At 42.0% G+C, this 11,976-nt stretch overlaps 1 protein-coding gene across 1 annotated transcript; it reads right to left on the minus strand.

Moving 5' to 3' along the window:
• Nucleotides 1–1,959: 1,959 nt before the first annotated feature.
• id3 (inhibitor of DNA binding 3) lies at nt 1,960–4,124 on the minus strand. Its single transcript, XM_034525560.1, has 3 exons — nt 3,692–4,124; nt 3,138–3,208; nt 1,960–2,733 (listed from the first exon to the last, which is right to left on the minus strand). Exons 1-2 carry the CDS (start codon nt 3,989–3,991, stop codon nt 3,155–3,157), a joined length of 354 nt encoding a protein of 117 aa, XP_034381451.1. The 5' UTR covers nt 3,992–4,124; the 3' UTR covers nt 1,960–2,733; nt 3,138–3,154.
• Between the last annotated feature and the right edge of the window lie 7,852 nt (nt 4,125–11,976).

The following is an 11,976-nucleotide window of genomic DNA, read 5'->3' on the forward strand; positions in this document are numbered from 1 at the left end:
GAGGCTCACTGGGGCCAGACAAGCAAAGTGCTATAACAAACAACAATGGTGGGCTTTTGTCTGACCGATGCTAAAACATGACCCCGCTGTACCGATTCAGAGTTGGTTGTATGTAGTTCAAGTGACTGATGAGTTTTATGGATTGCAATTACACCAGAGTTGCTTTGTTTTTTCACTTCATTCCCAGTAATCTCTCTGGTATCGAACCAATCTGGGTTTGTTCCAAGGTCAAAGGGTTGCAGTTCCATGTCAAAGCAACCCGTGACCGTCGGAAGTTCATTTTGAGATCTAAAGCAACAAGCTTATCTTGTGTTCAAAGAGCTGAAATCCCTGGGACTTCAGGAGGACACTATGTTGCATCCTAATCCAACACCCCCATCTTGAGGTGTGAACTGGGATCTGGTCTTCAGTACTGAACTCCCTGAGCATTGTTTCTAGTTGATCTTTTTGCTGGTTCTCTGTTTATTTCAAATAAAAACACATAGATGAATGAGATCAAATATATTGGAAAAGTGTGTAACGCAGTCTCACATAATATTTCCTTTGAAAAGTTATGTAGGTCAGTTAAGTGTTGATTCAAAACTGCCAATTTTTCCTCCATTTTTTAAAGTTATATGAATCAAGGTGTTCATGTTATATTGGATCCCCTGATTTGCATACTTGAGGTACAAATAACATTAATGCCTTACAGCATAATGAAAATGGGTACAACACTTGATTTAACTACACATCCTAAAATTAGATTAGATTCTACTTTGTCGTACTGAGACAATAAGATGTAGTTTAGAGTCAACATTTTTTTTTCAAAAGCAATAAAGTGCAGAGTAATGCATATACTGTATTGGTAATAAACAGTATGGGGTAGACATGAATATACTAGATAAATACAGTTTGAGCATTGCGAAATGAATATGCTACACTGTATAAAGCAAGTAGCCAACATATATAGTGCATAAGTATAAATAAGTGACAGCATGAACAGTATTATACATATGTTATGGTTGTAATAGCAAATATAGTACAGGTGTATATAATGTCCCATTAAAATGACCAACAAGTTCAACACTTCCTTAACAGTCTTCACAATAAATACATGAATGGATTTTAAATTTTTTTTCTCAAACGCAGTATTAAATGCAAATTGGCTTGTTTTTAATGTCCTAAAAGTCTCCATAATATGTACTAAGTGCTCCACTAGCTGGAAAATGTACAGCCAATAACACATGTTTACCACTAGATGGCGATACAACCTTATTATCCGCAGTATGAAGGTTAGAACTCGTCAATTTATGCAACTCAATAACACAATATTTTATTGTGGATTCTGATTGTCTTGTTGCTTTTAGTAAGACAGTAAATAACTAGACTATTTATTGTTGCTAATTATCCAGATGAGGCACTGGTAATATGAGACCACATGTAATGCTGGAAATTCCAGATGACTTAAAGTAACATGAATTTAGACAGTTGTGATCTTTCTGTCGGCCTAATTGATATAATATAAGTGAAGTTGTCACATCATAGGCATATAAAAGTATTCTTATTGGAAGAGTTGAACAAACGCTCCTTTCCAGGTTTCTCTTCAGCTTGTCAAGGCAACCTATGCACATGTTGATCTGGTGTCATGAATGTTTAATGCTTTCAAGATTTATTAATGACCAAATGGTTGGTTTCTGATCATGTAACATACTCTCTTCTTACACTATGAAGGAAGTTCAACTGCTGTCAAACTGGTTGGAACTCATTCTTTGGAAAATGAAATGCACTTTAAGGAAACTCCCTTCATTTGATTTCCAACCACTCAACATCAAGATTCATGTGAATACATCCTGTTGTCTCAGCATGTCATTGTCATCCAAAGACAAAAAGTCACGTCAGCATCACCTTCATTTTCCCAATAACACATCTTGGTCTTCACACTTTTGTTATTTCATAAATGTATACTACAAAAAGGCCAACTTGTTTCATATCTTTTTTTTTTTTATTATTTCATTACATAAGAACATACATAGAAAGCAAACTTTATAATTAAGAGTTTATGAAACTCACAGCACATTGTCTGTAGAAATAACACAATCCCTACAAACATTTACAATTAACTCTAGTATAGAGTTCTGATTATACCTAAGAAAACCCAAACTCCCATTCAGAAAAAATAACATCCAAATTGACTCACACCTCACATACCCACAGCAGATATGTACACATTCGTAAAAAGTTGCAACAGTCTCCAGATCATTAGAAATCAGATGGGGAACATTTTACAGGGATAATTATGTGAGATGATGTGAGACTTGGTGTAGAAAGGATTCTGGTTGGTTGTGAAGTTTAACCCACTTAAAAGTAGGCTTGGAATGCAACACAAAATAAGGAAAATAAAAACAACAATGTACCAATGTTTCTACTTCTACCTATAAGGGATCCCAGGTTTTTGGAGGAGGGTATACAAAGCCGGTTGCGTTCAATTTCCAATCCTGGCTTCTGCTTTGGTCTCTTGATTTGTCTGTCCAGGGGCCCAAAAAAAAATAAAAAAATAAAAGAGTCTTGGTTTTCTTGCTCATGCACCACTGTTGATCCCCACTCATCGAGGAAACAGTCCACTTTTTCTGTCTTTTCTTCTTTAAACCCTCCTCCTCCTTCTTCTTCTCTTTCTCTCCCAAATACCTATCCCACCCTTTCTGCCCCTCTTGTCCTCTTGCCCGGAGTGAAGTGGAGACATGTGTTTCCCTGCACCTGCATAGAGAGAAAGGAAGAAAAGTGAAGTCAGATCTCTCCCTCTCACCCTCCCTCCCCCCTCCCTGCAGAGGAGAGCAGACAGACTGGCGCCTAGCATGGAACTTTCATTAACCCCAGGCAGATAGCAATGAATCCGCTACACATTCACTGGCCTGTCTAATTGGCGACCGTAGTTAATGTGGAGGGCAAGGAGACCTTCGTCTCAACAAAGCAGACACTATTCTCGGTGCTATTAAAAGTTTTATTTTTTAAGTCATTTCATTTTGTAAGTTAAAACAAACACACTGTTGGAATTCAAAAGAGGAGAGTGTTGCGAAGATACGCCGTTTCTAAAAATCACACGCATTTTGTGATTATAGCCGTTTAGACATTAAGATTATTATCAAATAATAGATACATACCATAATCTTCCTTCATCTTAATGGCACAACCGCCCTTCTTCTTTGGAGAAATTGCGAGAAAGGTCCGCGGTCTGAATGGAGAGCAAAACGAAGCAGTGTTAGACGCTGACAATACTCGTAATGGCATTGCATATAAAACAAGAATAACTGTATGTGCGGGGCTGTAACCTCTGTGCATATAAACAAGAATAACTGCATGTGTGGGGCTGTAACCTCTCTGCACATAAACAAGAATAACTGCATGTGTGGGGCTGTAACCTCTCTGTCGCAACATCACATAGCAGAGATCACCATCTCGTGCTACACCATGATAGTCTAAAATACAACCTCAACGTCATGCATGCAGGCGGGGATATGCACGTTGTGTTGCAAGTGGAATACAACTGTACAACATCCAGATCGACTTAAATGAAAAGGCCATATCTTTTGCAGAGCAATGCCGATATGTGTATGGTGCGCAGAGCCACACACAACTCGCTGTTAGTGGATGCCAGTGTCTGGTGATGTCGGAGGACAAGCGTCAGTCCACGCTGCAGCCCGCATCTCCCCCTCACCTTTATTGATAACACCATCTCCGGCGTGGCTGTGTCCTCCGCCTCCAGCGCGATCTGCAGGTCGAAGATGTAGTCGATAACGTGTTGCAGGATCTCCACCTGGCTGACCGACTTGTTCTGCGGGATGCTTGGCACCAGCTCCTTGAGCTTGGAGTAGCAGTCGTTCATGTCGCACAGGGCGCCCACCGGCTCCTCCAGACACGAGTGTTTATTCCGGCTGATGGCGAGACTCTGCTCCGAAATGCAGCACACGGCCTTGTAGCAGCTCCTCGCCGAGCGGACGGGACTGATGGCTTTCATGATGAAAATAGAAACAATAACAACAACAACAACAAGACTCGGTTTGATGATCGAGTGAGAGTTTTCGGATGGTTTTCCTCCCCTTGAGGTTTTCTTTTATCGCTGTCCTGAAACGCCACAGTGCTCTGACAGCGACGTACGCCTAGGTCTTTATACGCTGCGCGCCTGCTGACGGCCCCTTTCTCGCATCCTGCTGCGATTGGCCCGTGAAACGAGCAAGACGATTCTCATTGGCCGATATCACCTTGTGGAAGGGTTGGAAAGAATGAGGAAATTAGGGCTGGGATGCCTGAAGGGGATTGTCAATCAATTAGTCGCCTCTCCCAGGTGGTGCTATTTGTTTGAAATAGACAGAAAGAAGTTGTCAAAGTGGGGCACATTGCACGTTTTGAAGAATCTCCAGTAAAAAGAGGAATACTTTTAGTTTACAACAAGCCTGCTGAACTACAAGAGCAATTGCAAGGAAATATTGATGTTTTTAATTCTAGATGTTACCACCGTTTCTATCTCACTTCTACTTGTATTAACAGTTGTAATTCTAGACAAATAAAAGTATGTTCAAATAAAGATACTCGTCATCATGTTCCATGTAGATACTCATGTATCCCTTATTTTTATTGATTACTGTAAATCCTTCATGAAGTTTGGCAGCATGTCTGACTGAGTCAAGACTCTGAAAACACTTAATCAAACTTCTTCAAAACTATTTAGACCGATATTATGATAGCCTATTGTACAATAGGTATTCAATCAATGCATGTGCTTGTTAAATGACTCACTATGTGCATCCAAATGTGGAAAATAGGATATTTGTATAATATAGGTAAAAGGTCAGTGGGAGGCTTATTTTCTACATTAGTAATACAAATAAAAAAAGGTTATTCTGATGATCGGTCATTGGATGTGGATTTATTGACTGATTATTAATGTTTGAATAGTTTATAGTCCTTCTCTATAGCCAACTGCCTGTCTGAGCAACAAATGATTCAACCGGTGAAGAATATGATGGTGCGCTTAAATCCATGCAGTCACTTCTACTGCTAAAGTCAAACCTTCTTTTGAGAGGAAACAGCTTTATGAAAATTATATTTCACCAACTTAAAATGTTGCTCCGTTTTAGTTTACATCAAAGCACGTCCCGTTCTACTCCTATTTGGGTCTTATTTTCCCCTTTTCTCACAATCCTGTTTTGTAGAGGAATGCAGGCCTGAGCCAGCTGTGTGTCCTATCCCGGCCCAGCTGTGTTGATCTAACGCGCCAGTCCCAGACATGCTGGCGCCAGCCTCCCGACGTCATCCATTCACCCCAACGCGCACTCCCCTCTTTGGCAGACGGCCCGCCCTCCCCCGTCCAGCATCAGAGGGGAGAGAAGCACAGGCGCTCAGAGATCCAATTGGATGACCGGGCCTGTCACTCACGGACACAGATCTCCGCCCCACGCTTCCCTCCTCCCTTCTGCAGTTGTACTTAGAGAAAGTTTGAGGAAAAACCTTTAAAAATACTGATGAATATGCCAACATGGCCTGGAGACGAATCTCGTGATGAAAAGTAACAGGAAAGCAGTCAACATGAAATTAAAATGAAAGAAAGGACACATCCATGTCTAACTTTATAATTTTGCCGATGTACCGTAGTTAGATAAAGTGGTTGCTCAACGGTCGGGGGTGCTAGGCTGTTGGCCTGTGTTCACCAGACATTTTACAACCACCGTCAACGTCTCACCAACTCTGAACTGAGCAACTTTCAATTTTAGGTGAAATGGTATGCTATGTCAAATTTGATATTATGTAACCTCACATGCAACAAAAAGCGTTGGTTCAATATAACACACTATTTTAAGACAATGACCAATTACACTATGCGTTCTTGTCTTCATTTTAGGCACATACACAAATGGGCACAGCTGGAGATATCCTCCCCATTATGCAGAGGTTTAACAGATGTTGAAGTCACTGTCTTCCTCCTGGCAATCACCCCCCTCCCTCCCTTCAGCCCTCCCCCCTTATCCCCCACAACCGTTGACCCTGTATGACGAGTCACTCACTTTAGAGCAAACCACAATATTGAACCGTGAGACAGGACTTCAGTCCAGTGCTATTCTAAAGATATATTGTGTGAGCGGTGCAGAGTATCCAAACAAGACTTTGACCTTAAATATCTTTTTTAAATATGTCAAGGGGGAGACAAATATTGCACTAAATTTCCCAGGTCTGGTGGGAAAATAATTGTCGCTGTTATTTGCTGATTTAGCAAACTGGGCTGAATGGCAAATCAGTTTTGGGATTAAAGACCTCCATGTGGAATCGACGCAAACATTATCCCATTTGATTTTAGTGATCCAAAGAAAACAGCACCCCTGATTCCGTATTTATTTCTAGGATATAAAAAATGCCAACAGAGTGTTTTGCTCCCATGACAGAGCTTGTCTGTAGATTCCAGAGTTTTCAGTGCGTAAAATCTGTGTGAAACACACACACACACACACACACACACACTATCTCTCTCTCTCTCTGACTCTCACACACACACGCAGCAGTGTGTCTGGGCGAGGATCAGGTGCTTGTCGGAAAGGCCCCGGACACAATCGGGTCTCTCTTTCAATGGATGGGAGAATTCCGAGCCTGGCGTCAGTGAGTCTGCTCTCTCCCCGCCCTCCCTCTCCCTCTCCCCGCTCCTCCATGCAGCTGGACGCAGACAATCAAGCCATCAACAATCGCCATGCATAATTAGCAGCGCCCCTTCTCTCTCTCCTCTTCTCCACTTCTCTCTCTCAATTACATTTTCAATCCGGTATATTTCACTGACAGGCAAAAAACTACGGGCAAAAAATAAATAAAAATACTATCACATAATTCTAAGCCGAAACATCTGTTTCACCTCTCTGACTGAATGTGTTTCCACAAGACCTAGATCTCACCCTTTCACTCATCTTTACCTCTCAAAGCACCTTCTTTCAACATAAACAAAGTGTCTCTTTTCTACTTCTGGTAACAACAGAACAGAGAGTAGAGTAATGAGGGTCATCTTGTGAGACGAGATAGAAGGAGGGAGGGAAACCACCATACTGCCATGTGGAGAGGCAGTGTTGTATACAGAAGGGTATCTTTTTCATCCACAAGTGCAGGCCCATCTTGGCGGGGATAATTAAGTGGCAAGAAACACACTGAAACTTAATTCTTTGTATGCCTGGTGTGCGTCGTGCAGGATTACTCCTCCTCCTCTGCTCTGTTTTCACTCTGTCCTTCATCAAAGACGCTACAGTCCTCTCCATCGGCTTTGAACAGCCTACAGATCCAGAACTTTTGTCCCTCGTGACCCAGGCGGCGACATGACATTTAATGCACATAGTTGATTTGTACTGGTCACTTGGTATTTATCTTTGAGTCTCTTGTTCAAGCTTTTGCATAATGATATTGCCTAGTTTTTAGATGAGAGGAGAAAGAAACTCACCCACGTACTTCATTCATGGATTTATTCACTCAGAACAACATGTGCCCATTGTGGCTGTTCAGAAGCACTGCAAACTCTATCCAACATAATTGAGCTCTTTATGTCTATGGCACTGTGGCTGTTTGGTTAACACTTAAATATAAGGTTCGTTGAGCCAGATCTAAAAACAGGTGTGATTGATTACATTACAACCCATTTGAACCTTTTGGGTTCAAATCTGGTGTGAACTAAATCTAAACATAATACTTAAAAACTTTTTAAAAAACACACGTCAGTTTTCTTTGCAGCTGTAGAAAAATCCCTAAACATGTGGTCACTTGTGACACCTATAGGACACTAGTCAGAAGGAGGACTACAAAGTCGGTAATAACATTTCAATAATGCCCTCTGTTAAGTGTGAAGAAATAACCCTGCTGATGTCATGATGTCAACCAGGTCATCTTGACTTGGCTTCGGGACAACACATTTTTGCCAGAAAGTCTGCATAACAATCTGTACGTGCATGGTTTGAAATGTGTGGGAATGTATTTTTTCCAGACGAGGAACATTATAACAGAGATACTCCATACTTGCATCATGGGAATTGTAGGATCTCTGGAGCGAAATGAATGTATCTCTCTCAAGACACTTTATGGTAGTGGAAAACTAAATCACCAGGATATTCATTTATGATGCTTTTTAAAATCTAAAGTGTGAACTACTGTCTGTCCCAACTGTATCCAAACACAATTTGGATGTGAACAGGGTGACTTGGACACTTCAGGTAGCGTGAACAAAATCAATTTGTGTAAAAGCAGATGTTTCATTAAACTCAGCCTACCGAAATAATGGCAGTGATGAAAATGTGGTAATGTGGAACTTGGAGGTACAACACACCTTAAACCATAGTATTACAGAAGTCAGTTACAGAGGGCAATAGTTTCCCACTACTGGCACTTCCCATTGTGGGAACTTTGCTGCTGTCATTATCCTGTTGCCAGGTGGCCCTGTCTCTGTCCATGGGTGTGATTTTACAGTTATAAGACCTCCATTTATTCCTGCATGGAGGCCACACAACTGAATTGCAGGTCACAGAAGGCCATAAAGGGCGAAAACAAGCTGACTGTAATGTTCAGCGTAGCGGGCCGAGGCTGCCAGCTGTTGGTCACACTATTGTTTTGTCGTTTTCATCGTCCCTGACTGGAACAGTCCGTTTATTCCGCAGCCCACCAATGAGGATACACATCTGGCTTTGTGTAAGCAGAGTAAAGGCCAGACTCAGTGATCGTGGTTGGTGCCAGTTGGTGGAGGTGATGGTGAACTGATTAGTCATAACACCATATACATCATTCCTCTCAAACAACTTGGAAAAGGTTAAGAATCTGAACTGTATATGATCACAGTTGATTACTAAATAGATTTAATCAGGAGAGACATCACTGCCGTCTTCAGCCTGTCCAACAGACTGTCAAGCGGTCAGACTCAGAATGAGTATTTACAGCCTGACAGTGAACTTGCTGTTGTAGTCCTCCACTGGATGACCATTAATGGAAGCACTGCTGGCCCTAATGTTCTCTTTCTAAAACCATTCCTCTGTTTTTACACCAGCAAATAAACACCAAAATGAGTGTCTGCAGACAGCACAGATACGACGTGTGTTGGCTCGTCATCCCCACATTTCCAGGCAAGAAAGAATCTGATCCACATCCAGTCTTGCGCTTCCAGTATGGAGCTACATCTTTAAGCATTAAGCCAAATCAAGACCTAGCCACAATTTGCAGATGACTACCAGATGATAACCATGATAATTAAATACTCTTGTGTAATTGCTGTTCTTACTGTTGTTTTGCGAGTGGGACATTTGTGGTGAATACAATTTAAACACGCCTAAACTAGAATTTTGACCTTGTAATTATGGACTGACTGGGTCAATTTTTTTTTTGTGAGACCCCACACAGAGCATGGCTTGTACATAAAGACACCTAACGTGTTTGAGAGTGGGATCCAGGTCCTTCTTACGCTTTCAAGTCTATTTTGGATGCTAAACTGCTCTTGAATATAATGCTGGGAGAAAAAGTAAGCACTCGGACTGCAGATTGATCAGTCGGTTTAAGGAACCCAAGCTAGGTGGAGGAGAAACCTGCAAGTTGCAGTGGAAGGAGACAACTGAAACGAAACAATGGTGGTGATCGAGGCCCACTACAGCGAGTCAATTGGCTCGCAGACCCCACACAACGGAAGTTCATGCACGTGTGAGGAGACGACGTGGGTCGTGGGAGCAAGATGGAGAGATACAAACAGGAAATTTGTATGGGTGATCAGGAAGCCCAATGAAGAGATCCAGCTGAGGGAGTTGAAGAACATTAGTGTGGAAAATGACTGCAGGATAAACTTGAGGGCGAGTGACAGAAAATAGAAAGAGAGACAGACACATCTTTGTTCAAAGTCGTATATACTGTTCACACTATGTACGACGGGTAATAGTAAGTGGTGCATTCCAACTGCACTGTACGTGGAGCTAGAAAGAAAGGCCCGGATGTATACTAGATTAAACAAGAATTTAAGAGACGTGAGCTTACTGGACATACTCAACCACCCTAAGATGTGCTGTGTCTCATCAGATCGTTCAATGGGGGACTGTGAGTCAGATGGTTTAACTAATTAGCAGTTGGATGAAAGAATTACAAATGATGGCGATTAACGTTAAAGCACATTTAGGAAGAAAGAACGCGGAAGCTCACATATACAATGTACTCTAGAAAACCCATTTAACTCTACAATATTCATCATTTTAATTTGCCTTAAAGTAATACTGGAAACTATCAAAATGAGTGGAAGAGGTAATGTTCATTTACATTTGTGATAAACAATTATCATTCAATGGGTAGCTCAGACCGGTAGCGTTTGGATTAATACAGTCATGTGATGCAGAGAAGACGTACCGCTTGAGTATACTTGATAGTCTGCTGGTAATTGTTAATTTAGTAGGTAGTATGTACTACATACGGATCGAGTATGCAGTATGTTAGGATGCAATTTTGAACACAGTCAGAGAGGGATTGAGAGAAAGACGTGGAGGAGCCTCACTACCGCTGCTGCTGCAGGGGTTCAGCTGGTCAGGCTTCGCAGAGACACACAGACAGAGGCCATTAGGTCCCTGGTGGGTATCTCTGCACCTGTGTGTGTGTGTGTGTGTGTCATGTGTTTCTAGGTCAAGTGGGTCCCTGACATCTAAGATGCGCTGCAGCAGTGACTTTCTCCTTCTGTCACTGGCTTTGTATTATTTTAACACTTTGTCTTTTGCCCGTCCCCCCCCTCCACACACACACATGTACAATTATATGTAAGCATGCATGAACACACACACACACACACACTTGCTACTCCTCCGCATCTCTCTTGTCTCCTCCTTGTGCTGCTAATGAATTGAAACAGTGGGGACTGAGACATGATACACAGTAGATTCCCACCGCACACACACACACACACACACACACTTACCCTTTCCTAATCTGGGTCAGTGGTGCCCCTCTTGGTCACCCCTGTAGGAGCCCTCCAGACGGAGGGGGCAGAGTGGGAGCAGAGAGGTCTGGGCTCTCAGTGACCTGATTAAAAGCTCTTACACAGACTACTGAGCTCCGTAACCAATCAAAAACAACACACTCCCTGGGCCTTGCTACTGGACTGTCTCTCACTCTGTCTGGCTGTCATATACTTGTCTGCTTATATTCTTTCTCCATTTAGAGTGATTTATATTCTCATATTGTAAGTTTTCTGTTCACCCAACCCCCCCTCATGTCTTTCCAAACACCAACATAAACCCTCTTCTTCTGAAGTGGCTTTTTAATCATGGCGGTGTGACGTTCACGGCAACATGTGATGGTCATAAGGCCTCAGGGAAAATGACACTCTGCCAGCTTGTCAGCTATGCATCGCCATATTCAGCTGGGCTTTATGGAGCGAGTCTAAATTGGCTTTTGTGTGTGTGAAACCATTAAAAACACATCACGTTACTCACGTTGTAATGGTCTAGTGTGTTTGTCTTTCGCTGGGGGAGTTTTTAAAACTTATTGCTGTTCTTGTTCTTGCCCATGAACAGTTTAGGCCAGGACCCAGAGTTAAAGAGATCATCAATATTGCACCTCGGTCACCGCTGCTGTTGCTGCTTATATGAGGAGCTTTATGGGGGAAAAAAAATTGAAAATCTATGTATTGTAGCTGAGAATAAAAGCTGAAGTAACAGAATCCTGAGTCATTCCGAAAGAGAGTAACAGTACCAGGACATGCCTATATCTGTTTATCCATGTGTGGTCTGTGTGTATTTTTTTATGGACACTTCCTGCTAACATTCTCTGGCTACTCTGTAATTTACTGAAAATATACTCGCACCACTATGTTAAGAGTCTGGCCAAAGTGGAGGGTCAAAGTCATTCAAGATTTCTAAAAATGTTGCTCCCTCCAATTTCACAGAATGGCCAAAAGAGGAATCTGGTCTAGAGGCCAGTTAAGAAGGAACTGGAAGCACTTACGTTTAATGTTATTTGTATGGCAAGACT

The sequence above is a fragment of the Cyclopterus lumpus genome, chromosome 22, assembly GCF_009769545.1.
Source record: "Cyclopterus lumpus isolate fCycLum1 chromosome 22, fCycLum1.pri, whole genome shotgun sequence".
Lineage (NCBI taxonomy): Eukaryota > Metazoa > Chordata > Actinopteri > Perciformes > Cyclopteridae > Cyclopterus > Cyclopterus lumpus.

Excerpts from the sequence above, each read along its gene's own strand:
- id3 (XM_034525560.1), bottom strand. The coding sequence starts at position 3,991 with ATGAAAGCCATCAGTCCCGTCCGCTCGGCGAGGAGCTGCTACAAGGCC. Across the intron at positions 3,209-3,691 it reads AGATGGTGTTATCAATAAAG|ACCGCGGACCTTTCTCGCAA; the intron begins GTGAGGGGGAGA and ends CTCTCCATTCAG.